The sequence below is a fragment of the Miniopterus schreibersii genome (genome assembly GCF_964146895.1).
Source record: "Miniopterus schreibersii genome assembly, chromosome: 7".
Taxonomy (NCBI): Eukaryota; Metazoa; Chordata; class Mammalia; order Chiroptera; family Miniopteridae; genus Miniopterus; species Miniopterus schreibersii.
The window spans coordinates 23,325,123-23,342,705 of NC_138108.1; the positions used below are offsets into that span (position 1 = coordinate 23,325,123).

General features: G+C 44.1%; 1 protein-coding gene across 1 annotated transcript in view; it reads right to left on the bottom strand.

The window, feature by feature from the left end:
- LOC308559789 (aldehyde oxidase 2) overlaps positions 1 to 9,626 on the bottom strand; it is a 58,415-nt gene extending 48,789 nt beyond the window's left edge. The window contains exons 1-7 of the mRNA XM_081142870.1: positions 9,574 to 9,626; positions 9,152 to 9,260; positions 7,642 to 7,768; positions 7,356 to 7,417; positions 4,733 to 4,822; positions 2,329 to 2,409; positions 431 to 575 (exon numbers count right to left, since the gene is read on the bottom strand). Coding sequence (XP_080998996.1) covers positions 431 to 575; positions 2,329 to 2,409; positions 4,733 to 4,822; positions 7,356 to 7,417; positions 7,642 to 7,768; positions 9,152 to 9,260; positions 9,574 to 9,611 — 652 coding nt within the window. The 5' untranslated portion in view covers positions 9,612 to 9,626. The remainder of the gene's footprint in view (positions 1 to 430; positions 576 to 2,328; positions 2,410 to 4,732; positions 4,823 to 7,355; positions 7,418 to 7,641; positions 7,769 to 9,151; positions 9,261 to 9,573) is intronic.
- Positions 9,627 to 17,583: the final 7,957 nt, after the last annotated feature.

A 17,583-nucleotide genomic window follows, 5' to 3' on the forward strand; every position in this document is an offset into this window, starting at 1 on the left:
CTACTACTATTTAGCAATAACAGTATAAAAAAGGACAAGATAAAGTAAATGGTAAAAAAAATCCCTCTAATACCTTTCCCCCACACCTCAAGGGGTTACCCTGCATACATCAAGGGCTTTCACCTTTGGAGACCATTATAATATAATTAATATAATTAATATAATATAAATGTTTGTATTATACTTTTTATATTATTGTTATACACAGTTCATATATGTGTATAATTTATATATAATTACATAAATAATTATATGTAGTTATTATATTATTAACTATAATAATTTATTTTGTAATATCATTATAATATTTTTATTTGAGAGGATGAGGCCTTTCTCCTTAAAAAACAGTGCTTGTAGACTGAGAGCAGAGCAGGGGAGTGTAAGCACAGCTTGGCATTATGGTAGCATGCGGGCCACTGCAATCACTCACCCAGTGAAGTGTTGCCCAGGACCAGAGGAGCTTCGGGGTGTTTCGCTTTCAGCTCCAGGAGAGCCTCGAGAGTCCCAGGGGAGATCCAGGTAACCCTTTCTCCATGAAAGGCCAGGGTTCTTTTTTCTGGGTTCTCTGCCATTCTCTAAGTGCAGATGACAAGTGTGTGTGCACATGTGCACACCTGACTTGCTGGGGTAGGCAAGATCCCAGGTGGACGTATGTTCCTCTAGAGACATTCCAGGAGTCTTGAGGTCCACTTGACCAAAAAGATACTCACTACACCTATTGGCTAATGCCTGAATTTCCATAATTAGATATTTACTCCTTTAGCTTAAGACTTATTAATATGTAGCTCTTCAGAGACAAGTGACAATATGAATTGGCACTTGTCATTGACCCTTCAGTATAGATTAATTTAACATAATTTAGTATCATGGTCTTAAAAATCATAATCATATTAATGCTCCTAAATTAATGTATTCAGCCTGGACTTTTCCTCTGAAATCCTGTACTCAAATCCTCTGCTCTTAGGTGTATAATAGGCATCTCAAATTCAACATGTTCAAAATCTAGATCCTCATATTTCCTCCCCTTCCAACCCGCCCCGAAAGAATTCCCCAAAAGGAAAAGTACTCCGGTCCGCCGGAGGTCTCCTTCCCTGTAAATGGCCACTTTCCAGCTGCCCAAAGCCTCGAGTCAGCCTTGTCTCCTCTCCCCCCCACACACCACATCACATCCACCAGCAAATCTGGTCGGCCCTTCTTCCAGAATCTCTCCAGACTCCATGTGCTCCTCAGCTCCCGCGCCCTGGCAGCCTGGCCCAGCACCACCGTCTCCCAGGACGGCGTTAGTGCCTGACTGGGCTCCCTGGCTCCCTTTCCTGGTCCCTCCACAAGCCACTCCTGTCCCAGCAGCCAAGTGACCTCAGATCCCATTACAATGTTGACAGGAGCATATCCCTCCTCTGCCCAGCCTCCCTGATAGCTTCTCATCTCATACAGAGTAAAAGCCATTAGTCCAGAATGGTCGCCGCCCCTGACCCCGCCGGGCTGGTCCGCGCTCTGTCCCTTGCCCAGGAGGGCATCCTCCCACCCTCCGCACCTTTCCACTCGCTGTGCCCGCTGCCTGGTTTGCTCTCCTCACAGATCTCCTTGGGTGGCTCCCTGGCTTCCTTTAGGACTTTCTTCAACTGTTACCTTCTCACAGAAGGCTTCTCGCACTGGATATTTAAAATTGCAACCCTTGCATCCTATCCCTCTTTTCTGTTTTATTTTCCCCTCTTTCTCACTTGCTAACACACTATATCTCTCTTATCTTACTCACTGTCTGTTTCTCCCACCAGATCACAAACTCTTCGAGGTCTTTGTGTAGCTTTGTTCCCTGCTGTATACTCAGTCCCTAGAACAGTGCCTGGCACATGGCTGAATGAATAAATATTTGTTAAATGCATGAATAAATACATCAGAATCCCTTCAGAATTAGGTATTTTATAGAATGGGACCACTGGATGCTGAGAGGAAAGACAGAGATGCTGATAGAGAGAAGTGGGAGGAAAGGGGGTTGGTGGCTGAAAGTGCTCCTCAGGGTTAATGCACTGGAGTGGCCAGAAAGACCAGGTTAGTGGTTGAGCAAAGCTGTGTGGCTTGGGACAGTCAACAGGGACACATTCTAGATGACAAAGATGAGAGTAATGATGATGCCATTTAAAAAATAGTCTCAGCTGAGGCTTTGGGGAATATGTTTAGGGCTTGGTGAGCTGAGCAGGGACAAGCATATTGATCTGATGAAGCATTTCCACAGTTTGACAATTTCACAGGAAGGAAAGCGTGGTTTTAGAAACTGAGTTTATAACCAGTGACATTTAAACAAGTACATAAAACACCGATCCATCTTACCAAAAGTTCTGGGGGAAATATGAGCTCCTGGGTAGGGTCCAAGGGCTGGAACTCATCTTGTGTAAATAATTCTGTGGAAATCTTTATAAAGGGTAGAAGATGGCTGTGTCAGCCCAGCTTGACTAGAAACAGCATCACAGTTATTTACATTAATTAGGCATAATGAACTTAGTAAAAACTCTCTTACTCTTCTTATACAGGGAAATAGTTCAAACCAAATTGCTTTAAGTAAGAATTGTGTTGTAAGAGAAATATTGATTTGTCACTAACATGATACTGAAGAAAAGGGTATTCTATGAGATACTTCAAACTGTACCCTGTGGAACACCAAGAGAGTCTAGGAAAAACTATCAGAGATTAAATGAGTTTGGTATTCAAACCACTATCCTCTCATCTGTCAAATCAGGATTCAAAATGCTAAAAGCTCTGAGAAGTCCTGTAGCTTTACTAAAAATGACTCTACACATACATACCCCACTAACTTTAATAACAATAGTTAACATTTATGGAGAGCTTTTTCCCCCAAGTGCTTTACATGTATTAGTAATTTATTTAACCTTCCCAACAACTGTACAAAGAAAGTAAATTATCATCACCATTTTAACAATTAGGAAACAAAAGCACAGTGAAAAGTTACCCAAACTATAACCTTGTCTGAATCAAAAATGTTTTAGCTTTGGAAACACTTATTCCCAGAAAACATTCCTGAAGAGGTAAGGGAAATTGGGAGAGCACTGTGGGAAGCAGGGCTAGAGGTCTGTGTAATAGAATAGAGCATGGGGAAAAGTTGGGGACAGATAGACTTGGTTCATTTTCAGCTCTGCCACAACTCTGACCCCTCCTATGAAAAGGTACTTAACCTTTTAAAGGTTAAGTGGAAATAATGCATATTTTGAAGGGTAATTGTGACAATTAGGTAAAATGGCCTGACATTATCTAATACTCCTCATTTTTTTCCCTCTCTCTCTCAGGTCTTCTCAGGATCTAGAAAGAAAACTTGCAATTGTCCCTTATAAAGGTTCTTAGTAGGACCTCCGACTGAAGCATTGCAGGCCAGTATCTGAATGACCAGTTTTTGTGTTAGCTGGAATTAGAAGTGTAGGCAGTGCCTAGGAACAATAATGTGGTGTTATCTCTAAAACCTAGAAATGAGATTGTGTCTGTGAGTTCAAGTGTAAAGCAAACACAATGAGGAATTAAAAGTTCCCCTTGATAGGTGCTGGGCCAGGACCCAACAGTGACCCAGTGGAAGATATTAACATAGCTTAAACAGCAGGGAGGGTCTGGGGGCAGACATCAGGTCTACCCTGGTGGGAGAGAGGGGTCTTCTATAATGTTTCCCTTAAGATGATTCAACTGCTCTGCATCCATGCTCACCAAGCAACCTTCTCAAACTGTGGCTTCCTATGTGTGTTTTTCTATAGGGAAAGGACATGTGTCTCAGTGATCACAAGATCGACTTCATACTTGTGTCCCTCTTTATAAAGGAATATCAGTGCACATGGTGCTCTTTTGAGTTTGGTTAAAGTTAGTCAGCTGGTTTCCAGAGCCCGGTCATTGCCCAGGTTGAATTTCTAAGCCCACAAAATCGAGAATCAGACTTTCCAATGCACTGACCCATCCGAGGCACTAATTCTCTGTGAAATGCTCACTGAGGGTGGGTGGGTGGGTGGGAGGTGGCCCATTTTCCTCTGCAACACCCTTCTTTTCATCGCGCGCCTTCAGACCAAAAATGCAGTGACAGTGGGAGGCCAAGAATGGGAATAGGGTAGGTCTGAGGGACAGAAGGAGACTCAGGAGGGAGATGATGGGCTGAGTTTCCTCTTAGGCCAACTCTGTTCTCTTGGATTCCCTCAGCTACAGGGAGCAACTCTATTTCTCCTGTACTCCAACTTCTTTAAAGAATTCATTTAAGAGCTTGGCAGTGGGTCTCTTGGAAACTAGTGTTTCTGAGAGAGCAAAGCCAGGGCCGGCCTCCCCAGCTGTGGGGCCGTGAACTCGCCATGTGACTCCGGACGGCTCCTCAGCCTCCCTGAGGCTGCAGTGCCCGGTCAGTGCAAAGGACGAGACACGGTGACAGGGGACCGCCCTGCACGGGGAGGGCCAGGCGCAGAAACCCGTTTCCACCGAGGATGGGACTCTTTGCTGGGGCAGGTCTTTTCCCTTCTCTGAGCAGGTTTTTGTTTTGTTTTTTTAAGCTTCCCGAGAGCCAAGGGGAAAGTCAGAGCATGGGCTTTGAATCGCCCCTTTCCCCACCTCCCAAATGACAAGCGCTGTGTTTGAGCCGGCACTTCGGGCATTTGGAGGTAAAGCAGGGAACCACTGTGAGAACTACCAAGCACAGTGCCAACACCAGGCCACACGAGCAGTGCCCCAGGCAGAGCCAACGGGCAAAGGGACTCACGGGGACATCCCCGCTGTGCGAGGGGGAAGCGTTTTCTCCTGGGTCGCAGCAGCATTTCCCAGTTCCTTTCTGCTCACAGCCGTTGGACTCCTAGGAAGGTGAAATAGCTTGAGATGAAAAACTTTTTTAATAAGTAAATGGGTTTGTACCTTGAGAGATTTGCCAGTTTAAATGAGATACATTTTTCATCACTTTTGGTGGTTTCTGTAGGAACAGGGATCATCACAAGACAGTTCTTTCTGCTTTATTTTTAAAGTAAAGTGATGCATATAGAATATATAAAACTTATGATCTACAAGAAATACAAAATATGTAATTATAATATAAAATAATAATATAGGCTACAGAGACGCATAAAAGAAACTATCATTACCCTATTCCACTGGCAATATTTTTACATAATATATATTTGTACTATATTATTTATAATATACCTTTTATTTTGCCTTTTTGTTCATTTATTTGCCTATTGTTTTATTTATTTACTTACCTATTTGTTTATTTATATTGGGAGTCTTTTTCCATATCAGTCAAAGGTCTTAGAATATAATTTTGCTGATTGCATAATAGTCCATCTTCTAAATATATATAAGTAAAATTTGCTATTGATGTATACTTAGCTTTTGCTTATGTTTTATAACTATAAACATTATAATAAACATTTCTGCCTATTACTCATACAACTTTGTATAAATCTGTGACGTTTTTCTTAGATGAAATCCTAGCGGTAGAATTGATAAGATGCTTTTCAGGGCAACAATGGATAAATATATCCATTCTTTAGCAAGTATAAGACTCAACAACACTGAATGTTATCACTTATATAAAGCCCTTAAAAAAAAAAGAAAAAAAGGAAGAAAGATTAAAAAAAAAAGAAAGAAAACCATTTTGGTAACTAGACATTTGGGATCTGCATGGGACTCACAGAAAATAAATGGACAATCAATGAATTTTAAAGCAGGTTTCCACTTGCCGGTTCTTGTATTCTGCATTTCCCCCTAACTCACCTCCCGTATCCTCTTTCTTAAACAATTTTTCCTAAGTGTCTAGCAAAATACTTCCAGATACCCCAGTTCTCTGTTTCTGCCCAAATGTCTCAGGCTCCATCTGCCTAGTTCTGTTCAGGAAGCAGAACAGCTGGGCCCAACGACCCTCTGAGAGCTTCTGGGAGGGGCCACGAGTCAATGACGGCAGAAAAAGCCAGTCTTCTCTTGGCCCAGTAGCCAGGAAACTCCAGTATCCCACTAGGGCTTGGTTCCTTTCACCCCTTAAAGTTTCTGGGGCCTGCTGGCTGCAGGGTGGGTCTCTTACTACACTTTTGCCTTTATCCCCAAAGTCTGTGCCTGGAAAGGTGGATAACATCCACCCTCCATAGGGAGAGAGGTTTCCTTTGATTTCCTTTATTTGCGTTTCACAAGTGCTTTTCCATTTACACCGGCAGTTTGATGACTTTACAGGCTATTTATTTTTTCAGCTTGTCACCTTTGGCTCTCCCATGTGGCAGACAGAAATCTGGGATGTGCATGCAAGGGGTACTGGCCTGGCTCTGTGGACTGGGACATTTTTCCAAGCCCACATCTACTTTTTGTGGAGCTGCATCAAGAGAACAAATGGAGGCCCCCTGCTGCCCTTCTCTCCGTGTGAGCACCCCAGCCTGACTGCCCAAGCTCTGTCCATTGCCTCCAAAAACAGTGTCTTTGGCCATCCTTAGACCTAGGGGTGCACACACAGGCTTATGATATGCTCTAGGAAGATGGGCTTGGGAAGAGGTTGTGTCAAGTCTGGGAATGGGGTCAAGACCATACCTGGATCATGGTCTAGAAAAGAGGTGAAGGCTTCAGGTAAACAAATCACTTTGAATCCATGCCTTCCTGAGAGTGGCTGGGAGGACCAGTGAAGGGCTCTTCAAAGTGTGAGGTACCCCTTGCTTGAGTTTAAGGGTGGTATTGCCCACATCAGTCCTGCCCTCCAGAGAGGGCCATCAGATGTACCTGGCTGGCCTCCCCATCAAAAGCTATTCACAGTGTTAGCAACATCCTCAATAACAATAGTAACTCTTTGTTGAGCTCTTTTAAGTGCCAAGCAAGACTTTGCTACGCGCTTGGCCATGATCTCTCATTTGATCTTCACAGCAGCCCAATGAAGTATCCCCATTTTATTGAGGAAACTCCCTGTGCTCTTGTACTTGGGGTAAATTTTGGATTCTACTCTGAATATTTGGCTTCTTTATTTGTTCACACTTTCCCAGATGGTCTGGATTCTTGGAACATAGCTTGCCTCCCCAAAGCAAACTCCATGCCCTTGCTTGTCTCTTTGGGCTTTGTGGAGCCCTCCTACCTGTCATGTTCTGATGCCTTGCTTAACTATCATGGAAGATGTCTGGATAGCTGGTTAGATCACCTGACTTCCCTCTTTGGTGAGACATGAGCCATCAAAGGAGGTGCAACATTTAGCGTGTCCTCAACAAAGAGCTAAAACTCCCTTAAGTCAGTTGGAGCTAACTCACTTGTCTCACTTATCCTCTGTTTAGATGGTTCAAAAAATTCAACTCCTATATTGCCAGCCTTGACCACTGTCACTGTCATTCTTACTGTGTAAGGTGTTCCTATGGTCACCTACTCACCATGCAGAAGGTCTTTCCACTTTCGAGAATTGGCCGATAACCAGTGCAGCGGCATAGATTACCTAATAAAATAAGGAGCATGATTATCAGTAGGCTTTATTTTTACTGGTTTCTCTGGAAAGTTAAAACAGACCCATTCTCTCAGGGGTGAATTATAACTACTTTAGAAACAACCAAGAGGGTCCTTGAGTGGGGCTGGGGTACCATTGTGGGTGGGGTGGAACAGCCTGAGGCACACTTCCCACCTGACCGTGGGGGTGGTCAGTATTCTCTGTGTGAAACCTACCCCCCAGGGCTTCCATGAGCTGCTCCTCTGAGGGCTGTGGGTGGTTCCTGAGCAGTGTGTACATGGACATCACCATCCCAGGGGTGCAGAACCCACACTGGGTGCCATGGCTCTTGGCGATCCTCTCCTGGAAGGACATATACATAATGACAGGCCCTGCCTTCCTGATGCCACTACCTGCATCAGGGTCCACATCCTGCATCTTCCTTTTCAGGGAAGAACTCATTCCCCAAGCAGTGTACTCCTACTTCGATCAGAGATAGCTAGTGTCCCTTTTCCTACCTGCCCCTGGAAGAAGTGACTCAGAAACCATTTTCTATCATTATAATCACTTCTCAAGCTCAAATGCCCAGATCCTTCTCATTGGGAATTAGCAGCATGCAGCCTCCATTCCTAGAGTGAGAAGAATTCTCTAGAAATCAGTCATTATAAGGCAATTGTGTATAAGTTTCAAAAACAGTTTTCTTGAACACCTCTACATCTTGAGCAGTTTAGTTTTGACCATAGGATCATCTGTTTTTGATTTAACTTGGAAACTATCTACTGTTGACCTCATGGTACTTTCTTCTTTAAATTCTTTTGTGTTGGCTCAAAAGGAGCTCTACTTTCCAAGTTCCAAGACTTTGGCCTGTGTTCTAGATGCTCACTATTTAGAATGTAGTCCATGGATCAGGCATGTTGGTTCCACCTGGGAGCTTGTAGGAAATGCAAGACCTCAAGCCTCTGCTCCAAATCTTCTGACTCAGAATCTGCATTTTAAATAGCTCCCAGGTGACTCTTAGGCACATTAAAATTTGGGAAGCCTTGCTCTAAATTTCACAATGTAATATAATCCTAGGAGTCGGGTCTATCAACCTTGGCATAAACATCCTCTCTGGCCTTTTCAGAGGCTCTATGAACTCTTTTGCCTTGGCTGACCTCCCTGGAATCAATTTTCGCTTGACTAAATCCAGGCTCCTCCTGCCTGGAAGGACTCTCAGCATTGGTAGATCTAGACCTATGACTTTCCAACACCCTGTGACAATGACAGAGAAATCAGTGTGTTTCTGCCAACACATGTCACAGAACTTCTAAAACCAGCCTCTGTGTTCCAGCTTCCAGTAAAGTTTTAGAGAAACAATTGTCCTCATGCTCTGGTGCAGTCACTCTCAGTTCTGATTTTACTCCCAAGACCTCCACACCACAGGGAATATTCCTGAATTTTATCCTGTTGGCTTCAGAGATGTTTATTTTATTCATTTATTTCACATCATAGCCCAATAGGTATTAATCAATATTTTGGCAATCCTATTTATCATTCAAGTAGAAAAAATAAGAAAAAAGACAACCATTAAGAAAATGTGGATGGATTTCCAGCTTTCTTTTAAATCATTTAACAGGTATTATTATCTTTATGGATATGCAGCCAAAAATTCTGCTTAGCTGACCACAACCTAGAAGCTCCAGGCAGCAGTCAATTCAGCATTGATTAAAAAGATAAAGAGTTGAGAATATTAACATATGCTCTTACCTGCACAGGGTGAAGCTTGGTTTTGATGCTTCCCACGCCTTCCACAGTGGTGACAGCAGCTCCATACAGAGAGCAGATGGGCACCAGGCATGAGGTGATGGAGAAATGTCTTTGTATGAAAAACACAAGGAAAATCAAGGGGAATAACACAGTCCTTCCTCATGGGGAACCTGGGAACCAAGGATAGCAGGAAACCCCCAGGCCTATCATTCAGGCTGAGAGATGGGAAACTGGAGGGGGGACAGGAAGAAAAATTTAGGGTCCCCTCTGCTGACTCGGTGCTATCTGTAAGAAGTGGGGATCCTCACGGGGAATGTGGGCATCCTAGGCTTCAGAAAAACTTTCCAAGAACAGACTACCCGGGTCTGCAGTCAATGGGAACAGGCTTGTGTCATGAGGAGTAGGGTTTCTGGGCAGGATACCTTATCTTCTTGGACACAGGGTCACACTTAGACACCATCACGGTACAAGCACCACAGCCTCCTCTTCCGCAGGCATACTTGGTTCCTGTGAGGCCTACTGGAGGGAGGTGGTCAAGGAAAATACCCCGAGGTGGACATTTGCCTCCATTATAGCTGCCTCCCTAGGGTGTCGCTATCAAGGAAAGTCTTCCTAGGGGATGGGGGTACAGGTCTGAGAAGTCCTTTGCCTCCAGGTCTCAGTAGAGACCACTCCTGCCTTGACAGCCATGTGACACTAATTGTATTAACCTCTCCCTGCCTGTTTTCTCACTTGCAAAGAGGGAACCTAATACCTACATTATCTTCACATGCTTACCCTAAGCATCTCATAGGATAATGGATGTAAAAGTAAAAGCCCTTTGAAAAAGTTTATTTCATTATAGGTATTCTTCTGGGTTCTAATCATGTAATTGGAAGATAACTTACTTTTAGCAGTTCAATGTATTGCTAGTTTTGCCCAGTAATTTGTATTGCCATTGAATACAAGTGACTGAGCCTTCAGAGAAAACTCCCACCCTTATTTTCGTATGCCACTTGAGTGTCCTTCTGCTCCTGTTGATCCAGGTTCAATTCCAGGTCTACGCTCAGCTTCTGCTCACTCTCTCTAGTTAACCTTCTCCCTAATTGTGGTCCATTTCCATAAAATTTAGGGGATTGGATGTAATTAACTAGACTGGCTAAGAAGACTTCAGAATCACTGTCTTTTTTTTTTCTTCCCAAAGCCATAGGGCTTATTCATTTAAATTAAGGCATAACCTCAAGTGCTTATCAGGGAGGTCATGTGAATGAGTGGAGTGGGCTGGGTATAACTGGAGAGCTCATGCAGCACTTTACACAGGGGACTAGGGACAGACATCCCTACTCACCTCTAGGCAAGAGACTTGTGACAGGAATGACTTCTCACTTTTCATGAGAAGCTAATAATCTTGTGGGGTTTTTAAAAAAAATGAGATGTCCTAATTTTCAAACATTGACAACAAATTAAAAACCATGTGGGCTTTTAACCAATACTTGTTTAGGGGCTGATTCCCTCAATTTTTAATTTCTGCCCCCCCCTTTTTTTTTTTTTTGGCTTCCCTGAGCAATCCATCAGATTTATCAATTAAAATATGTTTGCCATGATGAAGATCTAAATTTCAGAATATAAAATGGTGAGGGAAAATCTGCTGTAAGAAACAGATGTAGGAAAAGGCAATACTTTTCTATGACACATGTTCTTCCTGAATCTGGGAGGTTTGGAAGGTACACGAAACTCAAGCCTCTATTACATAACCACCGTCCTGAAATCTGGGAGGCCCTTAAAGGAGTAATTAGTGCTGAAGTAAAGAGCTTAGCTTCCATTTCACTGCTATGAAATCAAGATATGGGAAACTTCATCCTTTGTAAATAGCCCAGTTAACTTAATATCCTCAAAACCATTGCCAATAGCAAAGAGAGAGCAAGGGCCAAGGGGGCTGACTGCGTGGGGATAGAGAGTTTGATTAGTTCTCATAATCACAGCAGGTCTGGGTTTTAAGGCAAACACAGGCACGGCTAAGACTTTGATAGAAAGGGTCCAGTTCTTTCGTAGGAAGGTCAGCAGAGTGACTTCTGGGTCTGCATTCTTCTCTATGACCTGTGTTGAAATCAGAGAATAGATTATTATGGGGACTGAATCAGGGACCCAGTGGAATGTCTGTCGTGGCCTGTTTGATTTAGGGACTGGGGCAAAATATTGGGCCTGATTTCACCTGCCCCTGCTCTTTTGTGATCTGAGGGCAAACAACCTTCACATACATTTATAGAGTAGGAGACTCACCAAGCAAGTGCGGCAACTATGTTATTCCAGGTGATGAGAGCTGGGAACCACTGCTATATGAAGGGGCCCTGGGAGCTGTGATCTGTTTGCTCCACTATCTATTTTTGTGGAACCCAGGCTTTTGTACTCTTGAAATATTTCAAACTGGAGAGAGGCATGGATGCTGTGTGTGTGTGTGTGTGTGTGTGTGTGTGTGTGTAATGAAGGGTCCTGGAAGATAGAAAGAGTTTCTATTCTGGAGCCTCTGAGACACCTCTAGGGGGGATTACACTTGATAACATGAGGGATCTTAAGAGTTGGTGGCAGGAAGGGGAGGTAGAGAGAGTTGCTGTCACCCTGGAGAGGCCCTAGAGTGTGCCAGTGAGACAGAGTGGCCGGTGGTGAACCTTGTTGCCCCAGCTCAGGACCCCAGGGTGGCTTTGGTGGAATACTCTAATTTCTCCCTCCCTCACCTTAAAATGTGGGGGATTTAACCCTAAAATCTGAGGAGGGACCTTGTTTGGTGCTTCTTGCCCATTTGCTTATTTGGGGCTATTTCCTTTGACTGTGTCTTGGGGTGTCCTGCAAACACCTCCAGCCATTCTCTTGCATCAGAGGAAAGAAAGACACAGCTAATCATGTTAGTGCTTTCATTCTCCTCAGAAGAAAGACATGACCTAGTGTGGACCTCAAAAAATAAAAATTGTACAGGAAGATGCTTCCAAGTTGAGATAATAAAATTCAACTGCTTTCTGGATCTCTAGGGGGCCCCTAATCAACAAAAGAAGAAGCCCTCTTCTGTCAGCCTTTACTCCCACCCCAGGTCCTTCAAACACATTTCCTGAGGATGTGGTTGGATAATATTTTTATTCTCTAGCTAACTCCATTCTCCACCACACCCATCTATATTTTCTCCAGCTCTTAACTTATTCCCTGTTCTAGTTGCAGCCACTTCATTTTGGGCTCATGACTCAGAGGGCATGTGGAACAGAAAATAGAGGAAGGAGCCTCTGAAGTCTAGGGCAGTGGAACAAGGGAGTAAGGACTCAGCTCATAAGTGATAGTTTTGGAAGAATGTCTGGTGGTTGCTGGCTGTGGAGACTGGATACAGGATAGAGAGTTAGAAGGGAAATAATCAGAACTTAGAGGTTCTTTGTTCTATCTCTTTTCTTAAGCCAAGCCCTGGCTGGGGTGGGCAGCAGGTGGATGACCAAATCCCAATTAGGCTTGTGGGATTGGAGGGCTGAGGGGCCCTGGAGGAAAGGTAGTGAGACCCCAGAGAAGCCACATGCCTTGGGATCTACAGAATGGTTCCATTAAGAGACTGATAGGGACTCAGGAGAGGAGGGTCCTGGCAGAGGGCACTGAGAGTTGACTAGTGGCCTGTGTGGACTGATGGTAAGGACTGGAAGGGAGATGCCAGGGAGACTGACAAAGGGAGAGCCCCCTCTCCTTGTCATATAAATTCCTCCTGGAACTTAGCCATAACCCAAGGAAAGAGTGGACTCAAAACTGACTGCAATTACATTTCAACCAATTCTGTATAATGGAACCTCAGGAGAAAAATTAAGTTGATAAAGAGAAAAACAAAGAAAGCTCTGTTTCTTCTCCTGAGTTTGAAGATCAAGATATGCTACTAGAGAAGTGCTTCTGGTATATCAGGTCCAGTGCTAAATGATTTACAAGCATTGAGAGGATTCCTAACCAGTGAAAGAAGCCTTTCTCTTTTAATCTGGACAATCGCAGTAGGAGGTGGATTCTGAGGCTGGGCACTCTGAGGCTCAGAGAGGAGAAATAACTCTCATAAGTTTATACAGTAAATGACAAAGCTGGAATGGAACCAAGGCTGTCTCACACTGGATCGACCCCAGTGCTTTACTGTCACCCCACATCCCAGAGGCTGAGCTGTGGCTGAGTGGGGAACAAGCCAAATTAATATGGGTTCCAGTCCCTGGCTTCTTGTCCCTGACTGGAGGGGTTTCAACCCAAATGGGCCACAAAGGCTCCCCTCAAGCTAGTAGCTTCCTGCTGTCTTGAGCCATGGTGGTAACACCCAACACTTACCTTCTTCCCGTTTACAAAGAAAACCAACTCATCCGATCTCAACAGGCAAAGCATTGCACCTGTAAATAGATTTTGCCTTACAGCTCTAGGTGGGAATGCTCTTTGGTGTGAGCCTCGGAGAACTGAGCACAAAGGATTTAGGCCCAAGCACTGAAATCCTTCCTTGTGTGGAAGCTGGCAGTTGGAGTCCCAGAGAGTAGGGCAAGAGGTGGAGACTCCTTGGCTTCGCTGCCTTTTAAGTCTAGGGCACCTGTGTGGTCCCGCCTCTTACCTCATGCCTCACTCTGCCTCCCACCAATCCTGGCTTCAAAACCTCTTCTTGCTTTCTCTGAAGGTGGAGGGCCTCAGTGTGAAAACCGTAAACAACCATTTAAGCTTAAACCCACTTTGTACAGTGCCTCAGCCCCAGGAATACATCCTGGATGGATTTTCTTCTTCTCAAAGAGAGATAGAAGTGGATCTCCCACTTTCCCCAACTCTTACCTTATTCTAGTTGCAGAAAAGTCTCCTTATGGGAAATCATGTGGACAATTCCAATCTGTGCCCTAAAGCGGAGGTGCGGTGTGTTGCACCCACCCTGCCCCTCTATACCCTCCTGCCTCTTCCCCACCCCAGGATTGGTCCATTGGAAATAGTGATCTAGTCAAGGCAACAACTTGACAGGTAAATGTGCACATGTTTGAGTGTGTGTGTGTGTGGGTGTTTCATATGTGTTATAAAGTTGCTGAATAAATAAATCCACAACAGGGTTATGAGAGGGGAAGTTGGAGGTGATAATGTGAATAAGGCAGGACCTCAGGTCAGATTTTTTGATCATGCTACTTCTGCTAAAAGCAGCCCCGGTAGCTCTCTGAGGCCTAGAACATGACAACTAAACTCCTTGGCCCAGTGTGCAAAGCCCTCCAAAACCTGCCCGTTTCTGGCCTCAGACTCTTTGGCTCTTCAGGAAGAATCCTCTGCTCCAGCCAAACTACTCTTGTCATCATTCTTCTGCCTAAACCATTCTCCTACTTGAAACCTTCTCCTGTTCTCCCATCACACTTAACAAAACTCCAAAAGCTTTCCATGGAGGCCCCTGGGGATTGGCCCCACCCCCTCCTCTGAGCACATTTTCATCCACTTTCTGCCACATTGTTCATTATCTGCCACATTGGCCCTTTCCCTGCTTCTTGAATGTGCTAAATTCTTTCACTCCCTAGGTCTTGGTGCATGTTATGTATTCTGCCTTGCCTTCCCTTTTCTCAGACTCTGGCATGGCTGGTGCCTTCTTATTTGGGTGTGAGCTCTTCTTTGGTTACCCACCTCCGTCACACTCTCTTCTACCACCCCATTTCATTTCCTCCACAGTTCTCATTACTCCCTGATGCGGGTTCTTGTTCACCTTATTTGCCTTCTCCACTAGAACATAAGCTCCATGAAGGCAGGGGCGTGACTGCATCCCTGGGCCTAGAATGGAGCCTGCCACAGAGTGAATGCCAAATAAGCATTTGTCGAGTGACTGAAGAGGCTCTTCCATGTCTGCAGATAACAACCCTGTTCCTGTCCCGCTGTGATTGCCCTCCCTCCCTCTTTACCATCAAAAAGCAGCATCAAACCTACCTTCCGTCCTTCGAAAAACAACTGCAGATCCAAACAATCACTTCTTTACTTTTCATTTAATAAAGCAGGAGCCCGGAAAACTAATCTCTTATTTGCCACTACTAGTTGGTTATCTTTTCAATGTTTGTGTCTTATTTTCCCAATTAGGTAATATGCTCCTGAAGGTTAGAATAGCTAGTTGTATCCCCCACAATGGTCAGCAAGAATGACAGCTTGTTCTTTGCAGGGGTTAGTAAATGCTTGACTAATTATCTAAAATACTTTAAATGAAGAAGGCCTCATCCATCCATCCATTCATTCACTCACTCACGCAGTAGATATTGAGCATCCACCTTGCACCAGGCAGTATGCTAAGTGGTAGAGGCACAGTGAAAAACAAGATCTACAAGTTTCTTTCCTCCAAGGAGTTAATGGTTAATAAAAGGGAAAACTAACATGATATTCAATATTTACCATTGTGAGAAACATAGAACAGGGAGATGAGCTTTATTTTGGCAAAAGGGATCAGGGGGGGCCTGAGGAAGGGACAGTTGGTCCTAAAGGATGAGTAGGAGTTGATTCTGGGAGAATTGGGAATGGAGGCAGGGCAGGCTGGGGAATAAGAGAATGGAGACCACGGCCTTTCTTATGGCTGCTTGCATTTAGGGAAGAAATGATATAGGGGTTGTTTTTAAGGGTCCACAATCTCTTTACCATTTCACTTTGCCCCTTAATAGAGGGAAACCAGTGAACACAAAGAGCACATGCTTCCCATTTACAGGAGTAGAAATGAGAAACACAGATCATGGTGTTTCACAATATTTATAGGAAGAAATCCTCCAGTGTCAACATGAAATGCAACCGTGTAATGTAGAAGAACAGTCTTAGAGTTCTAAAATCAGATTATGGTATTAGAGTTATAAGATACAAAAGTGCTTTGGATTAAGGGAACCAAATATGTTAATTTCTGGGACACTGATCTTGAATGACTATCAAGAGTGTTTTCAAACTTGTTCCAACCAGGAAAACTTTTGTTTGAATGAAATCTTATGAAGTGTGAACAAATTAAACAGAAAGGTTACTACTTAGTTGAGTGGGCTGGGGCTGAGGCCTGAAGTCCTGGGGTTTTCTCTCCTTCAGAAACTCCAGGACTCTGGGAACTAGGTATAAAAATCACTCAGAGCAGATCGAGCAAAGGGCTGACCACAGTATGAAGGTAGGATGCTGTCTCCGCCAAGTGTTTCTCTTAGATCTTATTCCAGAAAATGGAAAAAAACCACCACTGGTTTTTTTTTCTTTAATGAAAAGGGAAGACTGAATTTCTTTACTTTTAAATGGATTGTTCTGGTGGATGAGAGACACTCCCATCTACTGACTCAGGGGTTTGTGTATTTGTTATAAGAAAGGTCTTATGAGTTAGTTACATCAAAGAGCCCTTTTATCCAATGTCAGAATATTGGAAATGACACTGCCCTCTCCCACAACCCAAACAAACCTATTTCTGGAAGGAATTGTAACAAATCCTGTTTGCTGATGTAAATGGAAAAGTACTGGCTACACTTCCATGTCCCTGGTGTGCTGCTGTCTCTTGTGAGCTCTTCAAAAGCCAAAAATGGAGCACAGGTGAGCAGACCAAGAGTGGGGCACTTTTTAAGACCCTTGAATTGGTCATTCAATGCCCATGTTCTAGACCCTCTATTCTCAACCATATTGACAAGAGGCCTCTTCTCTCCAAACTCCAATCATTCAGCCTCTGCGGAGCCAGAGGTTGGGATTATGGGAATCTGAGCACCAGTGAGGCCTTGGGCTGTGTGAGAGAGGCATCCTCTCCAGTGCCTGAGAACTGTGAATCTGGAGGAGAGCTTGGTTGCCTGGGGTGTGAATGGGGCATGGAGAAAGTTTGACATTGGTGTGGCTAGGTCAGAAGTGCCCAATCATCTGCCTAAGCCCTTCCTGCCCTGGTCTGAGTGAGTATGAGGCACAAGCCTGGAGCGTAGAACATCTGGCCAAAGGGGAGTATTATCAAGAGTTAAGAATTTGAACTTGCTTGGGACCTGCCATTCCTTTCTTCTTCCTATGTCTCCTTTTGGAATGGGAATGCATATCTCATGCCTGTCCCACCATGTACTTTGGAAGCACATAACACGTTTGATTTAACAAGTTCACAGTTGGAGAGCAATTTGCCTACATATGAGGACATGAATTTTGGGGAGCTAGGTGTAGAATGCTACAGTCTGAATGTTTGTGTCCTCTCCAAATTCATATGTTAACTCCCAACCTACATGATATCATGTGGTGGGCCTTTGGGAGGTGACCAGATAATGAAATGAGGACAAAGCTCTCATATATGGGATTAGTGCCCTTATAAGAGAGACTCCAGAGAGCTCCCTAGCCCCTTTCTCCAAATCAGGACTCAGTGAGAAGATAGCAGTCTGTGAACCAGGAAGCAGGTGCTCACCAGACACCAGATCTGCTGGCACCTTGATCTTGGACTTACTGGTCTTTGGAACTGTGAGAAATAAATATTTGTTTTTTTAATAAATCACCTAGTC